Source organism: Narcine bancroftii, chromosome 2 (genome assembly GCF_036971445.1).
Source record: "Narcine bancroftii isolate sNarBan1 chromosome 2, sNarBan1.hap1, whole genome shotgun sequence".
NCBI lineage: Eukaryota > Metazoa > Chordata > Chondrichthyes > Torpediniformes > Narcinidae > Narcine > Narcine bancroftii.
In genome coordinates this window covers 179,562,682-179,580,235 of record NC_091470.1, presented here as the reverse complement: position 1 = coordinate 179,580,235, position 17,554 = coordinate 179,562,682, and the positions used below count along the sequence as shown (strand labels likewise).

The window sequence follows — 17,554 nt, the reverse complement described above, 5'->3', positions numbered from 1 at the left end:
TCACTCTCCACCCAGTGACACAATGCCAGCTTCTTCCCCTCCGCCATCGGATTCCTGAAGGGTCAGTGAACCAAAGACACTGCCTCATTTTGACTTTCTTTTGCACTAATTTTATTTATTTTGACGATACAAAAATCGTGGGAGTTGTGGATAGTGAGGAGGGTTTTCGTGGACTGCAGAAGGATTTGCACTGTTTGGGCTGAAAGGTGGCCGATGGAGTTTAATGTAGATAAGTGTGATGTGCTTCATTTTGGGAGGAATAACCAAAATAGGACGTATGCAGTGAAGGGGAGGGCATTGAGGAAAGCTGAGGAACAGAGGGATCTTGGAATAACTGTTCATCGTTCCATGAAGGTGGATTCCCATGTCGTTAGGGTGGTGAAGAAGGTTTTTGGTATGCTGGCCTTTATAAATCAAAGCATAGAATATAGGAGCTGGGAGGTGATGTTGAGACTGTTTAAGGCACTGGTGAGGCCAAATTTGGAGTACTGAGAGCAGTTCTGGTCTCCAAATTATAGGAAGGATATCAATAAGGTTGTGAGAGGGTGCAAAGAAGGTTTACAAAAATGTTGCCTGGATTGCAGTATCTAGAATACGGTGAAAGATTGAGTAGACTGGGACTTTATTCATTGGAGCGTAGAAGGTTGAGAGGGGATTTGATAGAGTAATTAAAATTATGAGGGGGTTATATAGAGTAGATGTGAATAGGCTCTTTCCCCTGAGAGTAAGGGAGATTGGAACAAGGGGTCATAGGGGGCAAAACTTTAGAAGTAATACAAGAGGAAGCTTCTTCACTCAGAGAGGGGTTGGAGGAGTGGAATGACCTTCCGGAAGAGGTCGCTGTGGCAGGGTCTATTCTGTTATTGGAGGTTGGATGAGTACATGGATGTGAGGGGGTTGGAGGGTTTTGGGCAGGGAGCAGGTTGGTGGAACCAGTGGAGTTTGCATAAATCGGTGCGGACTGATGGCCTGTTTCCCTCCTGTGATCGTTATTGGTGATATATATATGGGGTATTTAGAAATGTTTGCACTGAGACGCTGCTGCAAAACCAGGAATTTGGTGACTTATTCTTGACAATAAATTCTGATTCTTTATTTTAGCTATCTAAAGTACTCGGTTTGACCTGCTGAGTTTTGTGTTTTTACTTTAATCACAGTGTCTGCAGACTTTCGTGCCTTGCCCCTACAATCAAGTCCAACTTTGGGAACGTTTCTGGTCCATCTAGATGGAAAGAGGGAGCCCCTTTTTCAGATTTTACATACATGACATCACACACAACCCTGAGATTCTTTTTTCTGTGGGTCAGGCAGAATTACCACTTATTGGTAGTATAAGAAAACTATATACAATGTACAGATGTAAACATATAAACAACTGTAAACAGATAATGAATGTAAACAAACTGTACAATGAGGAGAGAATTTTTAAAAAATCCTTAACTAGTCCTTAAATGAGTCCCTGATTGAGTTTGTCGTTGAGGAGTCTGACAGTGGAGGGGGAGCAGCTGTTCCTGAATCTGATGGTGCGAGTCTTGTGGCGCTGATACCTCTTTCCCAGTGGCAGCAGCGAGAACGGAGCTGGGTGGCATTAATCCTTGATGATCGCTGCTGCTCTCTCGACGTTCCCGATGGTGAGGAGGGTTTTGCCCGCGATGACCTGGGTTGCGTCCACTACCTTTTGCAGGACTTTATGCTCAGGGGTATTGGCGTCCCCATACCAGACCGTGATGCAGCCGGTCAGCACACTTTCCATCACACATCTGTAGAAATTTAACAGGGTTTCCAATGTCACAAACTCCTGAGGAAGTAGGGGCGCTGATGTGCTTTCTTCACGGTTCCATTAGAGTGTTGGCTCCAGGAAAGATCCTCCGAGATTACGACTGCCAAGAACTTAAATTTGCTCACCATCTCCACCTCTGATTCAAGATTCAATTTATGGCCATTGTGATAAAACAAGTGCCACATTACATGAAATTGCTTTTGCCTGCTGTAAGGCAGACAAATTCATCATCGGCAGAAATTACCTGAAGTGCCTCTTACAGTCAGAGAGAGAGAAGCAAGAGATGGTTTGGCATTTAACACCATTATCCCCTCAAAGCTGATCAGGTAAGAAATTCTCTCCAATCTCCATGGGTACCAGAGCACCACAGGGCTGTGTTCTTAGCCCCCTGCTTTTCTCACCGTACACCTACGACTGTAGCTCGGTACGACAATAACACCATTTACAAATTTGCCGACGATACCACAGCAAAGGAAGGGGATGAGTCAGTGATGGGGATTGGCTGAATAGTGCAACAATGACAACCTTGCACTCAATGTCACCAAAACCAAGGAGCTGATTGTTGACTTCAGGAAAGGAAAGCTAGAGGTGTACAATCTGGGGTTTAGAGGTGGAGAGGGTGAGCACATTAAGGTTCTTAAGAGTCATTATCTCGGAGAATAACAGTAATGGCATTGTAAAGAAAGCACATCAGTGCCTCGACTTCCTCAGGAGTTTGCGGAGGTTCGGTGTGACACCAGAAACCCTGGCAAATTTCTCCAGAGGTGTGGTGGAAAGTGTGCTGACCGGCTGCATCACGGTCTGGTACAGAGACACCAATATCGCTGAGCGTAAAGCCCTCCAAAAGGTAGTGGACACAGCCCAGGACATCAGAGGCAAATCCCTCCCCACCATTGAAAACATCTATGGGGAACACTGCCTTCGGATAGCAGCAGCGATCATCAAGGATCCACAATACCCAGCACATGCTCTGTTCTCACTGCTGCCATCAGGAAAGAGGTGTCGGTGCCACAAGACTTGCACCACCAGATTCAGGAACAGCTGCCACCCCTCCACCATCAGACCCCTCAACAACAAACTCAATCAGGGACTCATTTAAGGACTTTTACTTTGGCCCTTTATTGATTTTCTTTGCTTTCCCTGTATTGCTCAGTTTGTTTACATCATTTATCTGTTTACAGTTCTTTATTTGTTTCCATGGTTTAAGCTGTGTACAGTTTATTTTTTTGCATTACCAATTAGTGGTAAATCTGCTGCACCCGCAGGAAAAAGGAATCTCAGGGTTGTATATGATGTCAAGTATGTACTCCGACAATAAATCTGAAACCTGAGTTCCCCCCGGAGTCGCCATATGTCCATAGATTCGCCTCCCTCTGCCCCACAGAGTCCACACCAAACCACTGGCCACCCGAGGTCCAGATCCGAACCGCTGACACAGTCAAAAACCCTTCAGCAGCCCCTCGCATCCCTATTCCCCAAATGATCCTTCATTAATGGAATTCTACATATTTTATGCTTTGCATTAATTCCTGTATACTTTCTTATTTGCATTATCATTTGTCTGTGAATGTAAAGTCAGAAGAGACAGAAATCGTATGAAAGAAGTGATGGGACATACATTCCTGTCAGGAGTGGTCCTGCAAGGGCACCAGGGTTAGCTTGGGAAGGCAGTACCAGGGGGCAGAGGGGTCATCCCAGGGCCCCACAGAACCAGGATGCTGCCTTGGCCTCTTTCCTCCCTCCACTTCTCTCTCTCTCTCTCTCTCCCTTCCCTTTCCTGCTGTTCCCCCCCCCTCTGTATCTCCCACCCCTCTCTCTCCCCCTTCTATCTCCCCTCTCCCTTCCTCTGCAAGTCCCCCCTATCTCCCACCCCTCTCTCTCCCCTTCTATCTCTCCTGTCCCTTCCTCTGCAAGTCCCCCCTCTCTATCTCCCACCCCTCTCTCTCTGTCCCTCTCCCCCTCTATCTCGCCTCTCCCTTCCTCTGCAAGTCCACCCCCCTCTGTCCCTCTCCACTCCTTCACTCTCTTCCTCCCTCCCTCTCCTCCCCCATCCCCCAGTCCGAGGCCCTGATCACACCCCCAGTCCGAGGCCCTGATCACACCCCCAGTCCGAGGCCCTGATCACACCCCCGGCCCGAGGTCCTGACCCTCCCCAGGCCCCCGACCCTTTCCCCACCTGGATCCGGGGGTCCAGTTCCTCCTCGTCCTCTCGCTGCCGCGGCCCCTCGGCCTCGGCCTGGGCCTGCTCCTGCTGCTGCTGCTGCGCCCCGCCAGCCGCCGCGCCCGGCTCCCCGCTGCCGGCGGGGCCCTCCCGCGGGCTCGCCGGCTCCGTCATTCCACCATGGCCGAGGCTTCGAGGCGCCTCGGGTGAGCGCCAGCAGGGGGCGGGGAGGGGGGGTGCAATCGGTTCGTCGCTCGCCGTTTTGCGTCATCACCCGGCCCACTGGGCGCCGCCACCTTGTTGTACGGCACCAATGGCTTCCTCAGAACCAGTGGCTTAATTCTCATGAACATGTCATAAAATACATTGTTTTGCTGCAGTATCACAGGGGAAAACATTTATATAAAACCACTTTACAACAATAAATAAAGATAGTGCAAGAAAAAGTCAAGATGAGGCCATGTCTTTGGATCATTGTCCATTCAGGAATCTGATGGCGGAGGGGGAAGAAACCGTCCTTGTGCCGCTGGGCGCTCGTCTTCAGGCTCTCGGACCTCCTCCCCGATGGTAGCAGAATGGAGAGGGCCTGGCCACGGAGATTGAGGTCTTTGAGGATAGAGGCTGCTTTCTAGAAGACACCGCCTCGTGCCAACATCCTCAACAGAGTGGAGTCTGGTGCCCATGATGTCGCAGGCCGAGTTAACAACCCTCCGGCGCTCATTCTTGTCGTGAGAGTTGGTGGCGGGCAGCGATGCAACTAGCCAGATGCTCTCCACAGCCCTCCTCAAACTCCACACGAAGTACAGCCGCTGGCAAGACTTCTTCATGATCGCATCGACATGGAGGCCCCGGGACAGATCCTCAGAGATATTGACATTCAGGAATTTGAAGTTCTTGACCCACCCCCCCTCATCACCACCACCCTGCCCCATGAGGACTGGTTCTTCTGCATTCCTCCAGAAGTCCGCAATCATCTCCTTAGTTTTGCTCACATTGAGCACAAGGCTGTTGTTGTGACACCCACTCAACAAGCCAAGCTATCTGCCTCCTGTACGCTTCCTCACTACCACCGGTGATTCTGCTGACGACCGTGGTGTCATGTCATGAAATTCATTGTTTCGCTGCATCATCACAATGTCTCACTGGAGCTGGTCAATGTGAAACATCGACTCCCACCGGGGAAGAGACACAGGAGGATCAGAGCCAGCCCCACCAGGCTGAGGAACAGCTTCTTGCTTCTTCCTACAGGCAGTGAGAACGCTGAACGACCAAAGGAACTGCTCACACTAACCCTCCGAGACGCTCATATGCACAAAACAATATTTATTTATTTGTATACATGAATACCTGTCCTGCATATGTATTGTCTTGTATGTGTGTCATGTCTAGTTGTGTGTCCGTATGTATGGCACCGATGACCTTTAATGTTTGATACAGGTAATGCTGGTGAAACTTGGCATCTGTGGACAGAAAAAAAAAGTTAACTGGTTATTTGAAGTCCCTCCAGCACATTAGACTGAACAACTTTTGTTCCAAAAGGTTTGCTTTCTGAAAAAAATGGTGAATTATGAGTCAACTAAACTGAACTCAAAGATAAATTCAGATTTACTGTATCACAGAGGAAGTTGGAGAAACATTAAATGACCTTCTATTGAATTCAGCAGGTTTAATAGCATAATTTGCCTCTGATCCAAGCTCCTGGGTTGACTGCACGTGTTACACAACAAGTGGGAGGATCCCAGGGTTTGTCTTGGTCACCAATTTTACCACCAAAGTAGAGCTCATCGGCTTTTTTAGTGAGTTCAGTCATGCTGCGTCTTTCAGCCTTGAGTGAATACTCGTCACAAATGTAACAGGATGTATTGCAGCTGTTGGACATTGACGAGACATTTCTGCAGTATTGAATCTTCCTGAAGACAATAAATGCTATTATTAAGTACATTTTCACTGTGCTATTGTCTGATAAAAATGAGCATCAGCATGCATTCAATCTCTGTCAAGGTAATGCACAGCATCTGTACATGTGAGCTGCTTTTATAGCTTGTCTGCATCCATCCTGACTAAACATGCCCAGGGCTAAGAAAATATTTGCATAGCACTGAGTGCAAGCCCAGGTACACTGGGACTAACCAAAACAGCTTGCGTTGTAGGCAAAATACTAGTAGACTTAAAATATAACAGGAAGTCACAAAATAGGTTATAGCTAAAAACAAGAAATCTTTAAGGTGATTTTCATGATCAGCGATCCAAAATCCATAAAGAGTGTCCAGAAAGAAAAATCTTCATTGTCCAGTGTTATTAGAACCATAAATCATTACAATGCCTCGTCCCATGGTTCTGCATCCAGTCCATATCCCTCCCATTCCTGTCCAAACTTTTCTTGTATGTTGAAATTGAGCCTGCATTCACCACTTCAGCTGGCAACTCGTTCCTCATCTCAACTGATAAAAGGCTCAAGCCTGAAACGCTGCTTATGTACCTTTATATTTGTTATATAAAGGACACTGTTTGACCTTCTGAGTTTCTCCAGTGCTGTGTTTTTACTTAGTACCTTCTAGTTCAGACTTATTCAAAAGTTCAGATTTATTGTCAGAGAACATACATGACATCACATACAACCCTGAGATTCTTTTTCCAGTGGACCAGGCAGAATTACCACTTAATGGCAGTGCAAAAAAATATTGTACTCAATGTACACATGTAAACAAATTTAAAAAGTAAACAAACTGGCTGCACAATACAGTGAGAAAAAAAATTAATAAAGTGCAAAAGTAAGCTCATGAATGATGCACTTGTTTGTCTTATGAGAGAAAAAGCAACCACGTACGTGTAGAAGCAGTGGTCTCAAACTTTTTCTTTCCACTCACACACCCTAGGCCATCAATGCTCTGTGATTAGTAAGGGATTGCTTAAGGTGGGATGTGGGTGGGAAGGGAAGGTTGAGAATCACTGCTCCAGACCCAATTGTCACTGTAATATTTTGCTTGAGAAAAATTGTCGTTGGCCCATTTCCTTTGGAGTTCTGAAACTGTGCACATAATGAGCCAATTAAAACAGTGGTTTCCAAACTTTTTCTTCCCACCCACATCCCATCTTAAGCAATCCGTTACTGATCACAGAGCACCAGTGGTGAAGGGATTACTTTAAGTGGGATGTGAGTGGAAAGAAAAAGTTTTAAAACCACTGGAGGACAGAACATGAGAAGAATTAAGATTTAAGTCAGTAGTTCTCAACCTTTTTCTTTCTACTGGTATCCCACTTTAAATAATCCCTGCGCTATTGTTTAAGGTGGGATGTGAGTAGGAAGAGAAGATTGAAAATCACTGCTCTAGACCCAGTTGTTATTTTGCTTGAGAAAAATGGTCATTGGCCCATTTCCTTTGGAGTTCTGAAACAGTGCACATAACGACTCAGTGAGAGGCGATTAAATCTTTTTCTTCCCACCCACATCCCACCTTCAGCAACCCCTTACTAATCACAGAGCACCGATGACAAAGGAATTACTGAAGGTGGGATGTGAATGGAAAGAACAAAGTGGAGAACCACTGGTTTAACACAAAAGTCAGCAGAGGTTAAAGTAAAGACAAAATGCTGGAGAAACTCAGCAGGTCGAACAGTGGCCTTAATATAATAAAGATATAAAACCAAGGTTTCGGGCTGGAGCCCTTCCTCAAGGTATTAAAAAGATTAATCCGCGCAAGAAAGTACAACCTGTTTAAAGGGAGCGGAAGCGGAAGGCCAGTGCCGGCGAATGACGTCACCTGAAACCGGTCAATCCACCCAATAGGGAGCGTCATCGGGCGGCGCCCGACGTCACCCGGAGGCGCGGTTGCCATGCGAGCCGGGCCTGGTGGAACCCGAGCTGCTTCACTGGGTCGAAGGCTTCCTTGAGGTAAAGCAAACCCAGTCCCGTGGGCGACGGGAGGGGCGGGGAAGGGCCGCGTTCCGCAAGGGCAGCGAGATCAGGCTGGAGCAGCGGATCCCGCAACAACGTTACGGTCGTGAACTGTGATGTTTGGCAACGTTTTTGTGCAGAACAAGGTGCAAAGTGTAAATTGCAATCCTCTGAAATCAAGATTCTGCAAATTCCCTCATTTGCAATAATTCCAAATAAATTCCGTAAAAATTCCAAAAACTGCTATTCCATAAAGAAATGTTCCAGAAATTGCAATTCCTTAAATAAATTCCGCAATAAGTTCCATAAACTGCAATTCCATAAATAAATAAGTTCCAGAAATTGCAATTCCATAATAAATTCTGCAATAAGTTCTATAAACTGCTATTCCATAAAGAAATGTTCCAGAAATTGCAATTCCTTAAATAAATTCCGCAATAAGTTCCAGAAATTGCAATTCCTTAAACAAATTTCATAATAAATTCCATAAACGTCAATTCCACAAATAAATAAATTCCATAAATTGCAATTTCACAAATAACATTCTGTGACAAGTTCAGTAAACGACAATTCCATAAATAAATGAATAAATTCTGCGACAAGGATCTGTTCTGGGACCCCTGCTCTTTGTGATTTTTATAAATGACCTGGATGAAGAGGTGGGAGGATGGGTCAGTAAGTTTGCGGATGATACGAAGGTTGGAGGAGCTGTGGATGGAGCTGAAGGTTGTCGAAGTTTACAAGAGGATATTGGCAGGATGCAGAGTTGGGTTGAAAAGTATGTCTGCTGCTTGCTAACCTAGCTCTCTTCTTACCCCCCACCCCCCTCTCAACCTGCACTCAGCAACCTCCCCTCTCCCTAGCGCAGGCCAACCATGCAGCGGGAGAAGCTGAAATGCAAGAATTTGCACGAGTACATGAGGAGCCTGAGCCCCGCCATCCTGGACAAGCTGTACAACCACCCGGCTACCTGCCTGGCCGTCTTCCGGTGAGTGTGTGCAGCAGGGTTTAAATCAGCACAGAGGGCTGAAGGGAACGTGGTTACAGTGAGCACAGTGTTATAGTGAACACAAATATCATGAGCAGTGTTAAAGTCAACATGGTTATAGTGAGGACGGTGTGTTATTGTGAGCACAGTTTTATAGTGAACATGGGATTATCGTGAGCACATCGTGTTATAGTCAACATAGTTATAGTGAGCATGGCATGTTATAGTGAACCCTGTTATATTGAGAACGGCGTGTTATAGTGAACTCTGTTATAATGAGCACGGTGTGCAATAGTGAACTCAATTATAGTGAGCACGGCATTTTATAGTGAACCCTGTTATAGTGAACATGGCGTGTTATAGTGAACTCTGTTATTGTGAGCACGGTTATAGTGAGCACGGCGTGCAATAGTGAACCCAATTATAGTGAGCATGGCATTTTATAGTGAACCCTGTTATAGTGAAAATGGCGTGTTATAGTGAGCAGGGTGTGCAATAGTGAACCCTATTATAGTGAGCACTGCATTTTATAGTGAACCCCGTTATAGTGAACACGCATGTTATAGTGAACATGATTATCGTGAGCACAGTGTGTTATAGTGAACCCTGTTATAGTGAGCACGGCATGTGGTAGTGAACATGGCTGTAATGAGCATGCGTTCTATCATATGTGTACCAAATACACATGCTGTTACTGTGAGCACGGTGTTATAGTGAACATGGTTATAGTAAGCACAGCCTTTTCTAGCCAATAGCAGATAGAGTCCATGTAAGGGAGTAGTTTGCAGGGTGTCCCTTCACTCAGGGTGGTCAGCTTTCTTGGTGCCCCAGCGTTTCAATGGGTGAAGGTGTTTGGGGGGGGAGGGAGAAGCTGGAGCACGAAGGGGGTGGCATCCCTCGTTACAATGGTGAGTGAGGGCGACAGAGCTGGGCATCGGGTCAGGTGTAGAACTGTTTTTTTAAAAAAAAATTATTTTTCACACCATAAACCACATTGACCATGGTACATACTTTTTCCTTTTCAATTATATACAGTGCCATTTTCTCCCCACCCCCCCTCCCTCCTCCCATCCCACCCTCCCTACCTCCCCCCCCGTCCATTTAAAGTACAAAATCTAGGATACATTAAACCAGTCAAACAATGTTGTCATTCAATGTAGAACTGTTCACTGAGATCCCACCTGCTTCACCTCCTTGCCCATGTCCAGCTCCGTGTGGTCTCCTCTGCATCAGAGAGACTGGCACAGACTGGGAGATGGCTCCGCTGGGCACCTCAGCTCTGTGTGCCACAATAGCGTGGATCTCCTAGTGGCCACCCATTCCTTTGCCGACATGTCTGTCCATGGTCTCCTGCACGGCCAGACTGAGACCACCCACAAATTGGAGGAACAACACCTCATCTTCCTTCTGGGCCCCCTCCAACATTGACGTCAGAGATTTCCGTTAAATTTCCCCCTCCCCTTCTTCTCCCCCCTGTCACTTTTCCCACAGCTCGCACCCTCTCCCTCTCCCCCCCCCCCCACACCTTCCCTCTGTCTCCATTCAGAGCCAAAATCAATTCTCACCCTCTCCTCTTATTCTATTAACAGGCCAGTTTTCAGTCTTCTTTGTCCTTCCTTTTCTTTGTTTATTCCTTGAGGAAGGGCTCAAGGCCAAAATGTTGGTAATATACTTGACCTCCTCAGGAGACTGTGAGACTGGTTTGAATTCCTCCAGTGCGTCCCTGTGTTTTTAACCACAATCACAGCGTCTGCAGACTTTTGTATTTCACACGGTTGCTTGTTGTAATGAGTGCCCCCCTTCCATTTTTCTCCTCTTTTCTTCACTCAGGGAGCTGCCACCGCTGGCTCGGAATTATGTGATGCGGCTGCTGTTCCTGGACCAGCCCCTGCCTCAGGCTGCCGTGGCCTTCTGGGTAAAGAAAGATAACCAACGGTAACTCTTCGGCCACACTCACTGCCGATAGGTTGAGGCAGAAATGGCTTTATCTGCGGCCGGTTTAATAAATTTAAATTTAATTTACAGCACGGTAACAGCCCCTTTCGGGGTTGGGTAGATTTTCACATAGTGGGAGAATTAAGGGATATGGGGGAAAGACATGTGGGTGGAGATGAACCTCGAGCCATCAGATCATCCATGATCTCAATGAATGGTGGAGAGGGCTAGATGGCCAACTTCTGCTCCTAGTTTATATGTTCTCGTGTCAGGGCTTGTACTGTGCTGCAGAGTTCTATGTTCAAGCAGAACAGAATGGGTCCTTCAGCCCATAGTCTATGCCAGGGGTGGCCAAACAGCGGCTCGCAAGCCATTTGGTGCTCGCAAAAGTAGCATATGTGCCGTTATAGGACGATTGGCTAAACTTCAAATTTTCATCTTAAATTTAGGGTCGTCCTATTCAAAGGCAACCAAGTTGCAACTCCACTGCAACGTAATCTTGCGCATGCCCCGTTAGTTATTTGCAAAGTCTCAGCACTCCTCCGTGGGGTCCATCCGCCCGATTTCAGTGCCATCAGCTCTGTACAGGTTTTAAATAGCCTGTCACTGGAACCAACGGTGGTTTATTTTAAAATATTCAAATAAAATTTAAACCTTTAAATAATAGTTTTTAATTAAAATATTGTGATTTGCTTTTAACGGCATCCACTAGTCAGCAGAAAGTGCTCAATTTTTTTGGGGGGGGAGGGCCGGGTGCCTTTTTAAAAGGGTATCACTCATAACCAACATTTTAGGTGGAAATTCCAGGGTCGTCCTGTACATCGTTGTCCTATACAATAAGGTGGCTGAGACAGGAATCGTACTAACCGCTGCTCACAATGGTAGTTTTATTCAGCATAGCTGTGATCATGTGATTGCGGCTCTCAGACTTCCAAAGTTTATTGTTTGTGGCTCTTATGTTAAGCAAGTTTGGCCATCCCTGGTCTTTGCTACCATTGGGGGCCTCATTCTCTCCTCATTCCAATCAACTCTGTCCTCTACCCCACAGCCCCCCCTCCCCACCACACACACACACACACACACACACACACACACACACACACACACACACACACACACACACACACACAAAGATTCTACCCCTCACCGGACCCTTGTGCCTTTGGGGTGCTGGACGAAACTGGAACGCCCCAAGGAGAGAGAGCGTGCAAACTCCACGTGGGCAGTGCCGGAGGTTGGAGTTGAACCTGGGAGTCGAGAGGCATCAGCTGTGTTACTTTGCCATCCCTCCCCCACCCCCACCCCCCCACCCCGAGAAAGAATCCAGGGCTCGGCAGCGCACAGAGGGACTGCAGGATAATTATGTGAAATGTTGATCTCACTGTTGACCCTGCAAGGTTGAGATTTGCCTGGAGGTACTGATCCTTGAGCTTACTTTGAGCTTCCCTGGATGCTGTGGGCTGGGATATAGTGGGAAAGGGAGCAAGAATTAAACTGACAGGCATATCAAATATTTGCTGCAGTCGATAACTTGACGCTAGCTGGAGGCGATGAGGCAAGGTAATTACAGCAAGTGTAACCTGTGGAATACTTTTCACTGGTAAACACTGAAACACTCATTGATTATAATTTCTTCAGCCGGAGGGCGTTGAATCTGTGGCCACAGGCGGTTGTGGAGGCCAGGTCATTGGGTGTATTTAAGGCAGAGATTGACAGGTTCTTAATTAGCCGGGGCATCCAAGGTGATGGGGAGAAGGCCGGGCAGTGGGGCTGAGTGGGGAAACGGATCAGCTCATGATGGGGGCAGACTCGATGGACTGAATGGCCTATTTCTGCTCCTGTGTCTTATAAAGACGGCTGATTTATGCTGTTTACTCACTCAAGTGGTGAGGAAGATTTAATCAGCAGCTGCTGGTAACTCCACACCTGTTCCCATCCTTATATGTAGCTTTTGTTTTATAACGAGGATGTTGCTGGGATAGGAATGCTCGACGTGGGCAGAGGTTAGATGGGTCTTTATTCCCTGGAGTGGAGGAGGCTGAAGGAATGAGGTTTCTCACGTCATGAGGGACATGGATCACCTATACTTTGAGTCCTTCTCATGGGGTAGACGATTCTAGAACTGGAGGTTTAAGGTGAGCGTCAGGTTTTTATTGTCACCCGATTGCACCAGTACAACCCGACGCAACAGCGTTCTCCGGTCCTCAGTGCAAAACACGCAGACACACAACCAGACAACCACACACACATACAGACAAACAGTATATATGCAGGACAAGTAATAAATATTGCTTTTTGAGTCTCGGATGGTTAGTGTGGGCAGTTCCTTTGGTCGTTCAGCATTCTCGCGGTGGTGCTGGGTCTGATCCTCCTGGATCTCTTCCCCAACGGGAGCAGCTGAAAGATGCTGTGCGCAGAGTGGACAGGGTCCTCGATGATTTTGCATGCCCTCTTCAGACAACGATCACGTAATTCACATCAATGGGGGAGGGAAGACCCCAGGGATCCTCTCTGCCGCTCTTCTGATCCTGTGGATTGACCTCTGATCCATTTTCCTGCAGCGACCATCCCCGCACTGTGATGAAGCCAGCCAGGACGCTCTTGATAGAGCTCCTGTAGGAAGTTGGCGTGATGGTGGCCCATTTCAGTGTCCATAGGAAGTGCATTTGCTGTGTGCCTTCCTGACAAGTGAGGAGATGTGTGTCCACTAGTCAAATGAATGCCAAGGAACTTGGTGCTCTCCCCTCTCTCCACTACCAAGATATTGATGTGGAATCTAAGGGGAAACCTTTTCCCTAAGAGCAGGGATGTCAAACTCAAATTCACGGAGGGCCAAAATTAAAAACTTGGACTAAGTCGAGGGCCGAACTAAATATTTATTGAAAATTTTCAACAACATCTGCATGTTTTCTCTTCTTTCAACAAATGTAATGTTAAACTTTAGGATATAACTTTAAGAGGATAATGTTACAGGTCAGGAGTAGGTAGCTCAAGTTCACCCTTTGCTTGACCTGAGGGAAACATATTTGGTCCCTGTGGAGATGTAGTCAGCATTCACAGGCTGTGTCCATTTTGGCCTGCATCAGGACTCAGCATTTCCTGCTCACTCCTCAGGCTCTAGGCCTCTATTCAACCTCAACCCACCATCCCTCTACCTGACCAGTCCTTTACCCAACCTCTACTCACCCCTCACTCCACTCGCTCTGCCTCTACCCACCCCATCCTATACACGCCCCTCTACTGCTTCTCCCCTCAACCTGTTCCTCCCTCTACCCGTCTCTCACCCTCTAATCACCCCTCCCCTACTCGCCCTGCCCCTCCCCTTTTACCTCTTCCCTATCCACCCCTCCTTCTACTCATCCCTCCCTCTAACTGCCCCTCGCACCACCATAACTTCCCCTGCCCATTACTCCTCACCTACACCCTCTGCCCACCCCTGCTTACCCACCCACTCAGGCCCAGCGCACTGCCGATCAGCCTTTGCGGACAGCCACCATCTCTCTCTTCACGTGCAGGGCCGAACCAGCCGTCCCTGGGGTCCGTGCAGGTGCAAGCGCTGAAGGCCGTGGCGACGGGTAGAAGTGCGCTCGCGCTGTGGAAGGGCTGTCTGGTGCCAGTCGCGCGGGGCTTGCGCTGCCCGGGGGCCGTGCGCAGCCTGCCATGCCCGTCGTGCTGACAGGAAATCACAGGCGCTCGCCAATTCGCCGCACCGCTCGACAGGTGGGAGAAGTGACTGGTTGTGCGGGGAGCCTTCCAACTGGCTTGCCGGCTGATAACGTCGACAGACTTCTCGTGTTACAATTTCTCATGTTACAATGGGGAAGGATGTGCAATGAAAGGGGAGGATGGTGGGGGTGACATTACCAAAAAACAGCATCAGCTCTCGCTGCAGGGCGGGCCACCTCTAATACATTTTTGAAATGATCTTGCGGGCCAAATATAATTATATCGCGGGCCAAATTTGGCCCGCGGGCCAGAGTTTGACATGTGTGCCTTAGAGGGTGATCCATTCCTGGAAAGAGCTTTTTTTAAATTTTAAAAAATTTTTCACACTATAAACCATATCGACCAAGATACATACAGACATTTTTCTTCTTAAATATTGTGTCATTTTTCTCCCCCTTTTTCCCCCCTCCCTTCCCTCCCTCCCTCCCTCACCCCCTTCCCCATTTATTTGAAGTTCAATCTATAAGATACATTAAACCCATTAAACAATGTTGTCACTTAATAAAAATAAACAAGAAATTTTACTGAGTCAGTTCTTTTCGTTGTCTTCTCCTTCTGTCATTTTAGGTGGTGCAAGTCCATGGTAGGATTTCTCTATTGTATTTCATGTATGGCTCCCATATTTGTTTGAATATTGTGATGTTATTTCTTAAATTATATGTTATTTTTTCTAATGGAATACATTTATTCATTTCTATGTACCATTGTTGTATTCTCAAGTTGTCTTCTAATTTCCAAGTTGACATAATACATTTTTTTGCTACAGCTAGGGCTATCAAAACAAATCTTTTTTGTGCTCCATCCAAATCGAGTCCAAATTCTTTGTTTCTTATATTACTAAGGAGGAAGATCTCTGAGTTTTTTGGTATATTGCTTTTTGTGATTTTATTTAATATCTGGTTTAGATCTTCCCAAAATTTTTCCACTTTCTCACATGTCCAAATTGCATGAATTGTTTTTTTTAAAAATTTTTTATTTTTCACACCATAAACCACATTAACCATGATACATACTTTTTCCTTTTCAAATATATACAGTGCCATTTTCTCCCCCCCCCTCCTCCCATCCCACCCTCCCTACCTCCCCCCTCCCGTCCATTTAAAGTACAAAATCTAGGATACATTAAACCAGTCAAACAATGTTGTCATTCAATAAAAATAAACAAGAAATTCCACTGAGTCAATTCTTTTCATTTCCTTCTCCTTTCGTTAATTTAGGTAGTGAATGTCCCCGGTAGGTTTTCGCTATTATGTTTCATGTAAGGCTCCCATATTTGTTCAAATATTTCAATATTATTTCTTAAACTCTATGTTATTTTTTCTAATGGAATACATTTATTCATTTCTATATACCATTGTTGTATTTTCAAATTATCTTCCGATTTCCAGGTTGACATAATACATTTTTTTGCTACGGCTAGAGCTATCTTAACAAATCTTTTTTGTGCATCATCCAAATCAATTCCAAATTCTTTGTTTTTTATGTTACTTAGGAGGAAGATCTCTGGATTCTTTGGTATATTGTTTTCTGTAATTTTATTTAATATTTGGTTTAGATCTTCCCAAAATTTTTCTACTTTCTCACATGTCCAGATTGCATGAATTGTTGTTCCCATTTCTTTTTTACATCGAAAACATCTATCAGATACATTGGGTCCCATTTATTTAACTTTTGAGGTGTAATGTATAGCCTGTGTATCCAGTTATATTGTATCATACGTAACCTCGTATTTATTGTATTTCTCATCGTTCCAGCACATAACTTCTCCCATGTTTCCTTTTTTATCTTTATATTTCAATCTTGTTCCCATTTTTGTTTAGTTTTACCATTTGTTTCCTCATTCTCCTTTTCTTGCAGTTTAATATACATATTTGTTATAAATCTTTTGATTATCATTATATCTGTAATCACATATTCAAAGTTACTTCCCTCTGGTAAACTCAGACTGCTTCCTAATTTGTCCTTCAAGTAGGATCTCAATTGGTAATATGCCAGCACTGTATCTTGAGTTATATTATATTTATCTTTCATTTGTTCAAAGGATAATAATCTATTTCCTGAAAAACAATTTTCTATTCTTTTGATCCCTTTTTTCTCCCATTCTCTAAAGGAAAGGTTATCTATTGTAAAAGGGAGTAACTTATTTTGCGTCAATATTAGTTTTGGTAATTGATAATTTGTTTTATTTCTTTCTACATGAATCTTCTTCCAAATATTGAGTAGATGATGTAATACTGGAGAACTTCTATGTTGTACCAATTTTTCATCCCATTTATATAATATGTGTTCAGGTATCTTTTCCCCTATTTTATCTAATTCTAATCTAGTCCAATCTGGCTTTTCCCTTGTTTGATAAAAATCTGATAGGTATCTTAATTGTGCGGCTCTATAATAATTTTTAAAGTTTGGCAGTTGTAAGCCTCCTTGTTTGTACCATTCTGTTAATTTATCTAGTGCTATCCTCGGTTTCCCCCCTTTCCATAAAAATTTCCTTATTATTTTCTTTAACTCCTTGAAGAATTTCTCTGTCAGGTGTATTGGCAATGCCTGAAATAGGTATAATATCCTTGGAAAAATGTTCATTTTAATACAGTTTATCCTTCCTATTAGTGTTAGTGGTAAATCTTTCCAATGCTCTAAATCATCCTGTAATTTTTTCATTAGTGGATAATAATTGAGTTTATATAGTTGGCCGAGATTTTTATTTATTTGTATACCTAGGTATCTTATTGCTTGCATTTGCCATCTGAATGGTGATTCCTTCTTAAATTTTGAGAAATCTGCATCATTCATAGGCATTGCTTCACTTTTATTTACGTTAATCTTGTAACCCTACACTTCTCCATATTCCTTCAATTTCTTATATAATTCTTTCATTGATAGTTCTGGTTCTGTTAAGTATACTATAACATCATCCGCAAATAAACTGATTTTATATTCCTTGTCTTTTATTTTTATCCCTTTTATATTATTTTCTGTTCTTATCAATTCTGCTAGTGGTTCTATAGCTAACACGAACAATAAAGGTGATAGTGGGCATCCCTGCCTTGTTGACCTGTTTAAGTTAAA

At 45.0% G+C, this 17,554-nt stretch overlaps 3 protein-coding genes across 4 annotated transcripts in view; 2 read left to right on the top strand and 1 right to left on the bottom strand.

Annotated features, from left to right (window-relative positions):
• sh3bp5lb (SH3-binding domain protein 5-like, b) overlaps positions 1 to 4,159 on the bottom strand; it is a 30,484-nt gene extending 26,325 nt beyond the window's left edge. The window contains exon 1 of the mRNA XM_069919348.1: positions 3,957 to 4,159. Coding sequence (XP_069775449.1) covers positions 3,957 to 4,115 — 159 coding nt within the window. The 5' untranslated portion in view covers positions 4,116 to 4,159. The remainder of the gene's footprint in view (positions 1 to 3,956) is intronic.
• The window catches only part of rps5 (ribosomal protein S5), a 335,501-nt gene that overhangs the window by 82,804 nt on the left and 235,143 nt on the right, over positions 1 to 17,554 (top strand). The window lies entirely within an intron of this gene.
• gtf2h4 (general transcription factor IIH, polypeptide 4) overlaps positions 7,728 to 17,554 on the top strand; it is a 56,634-nt gene continuing 46,807 nt past the window's right edge. The window contains exons 1-3 of one of the 2 annotated variants that reach the window (XM_069919342.1): positions 7,728 to 7,833; positions 8,681 to 8,824; positions 10,655 to 10,759. In XM_069919342.1, coding sequence (XP_069775443.1) covers positions 8,712 to 8,824; positions 10,655 to 10,759 — 218 coding nt within the window. In that variant the 5' untranslated portion in view covers positions 7,728 to 7,833; positions 8,681 to 8,711. Of the gene's footprint in view, positions 7,834 to 7,871; positions 7,983 to 8,680; positions 8,825 to 10,654; positions 10,760 to 17,554 lie in introns of those variants that run through there. The other variant, XM_069919343.1, reaches the window with a different exon arrangement.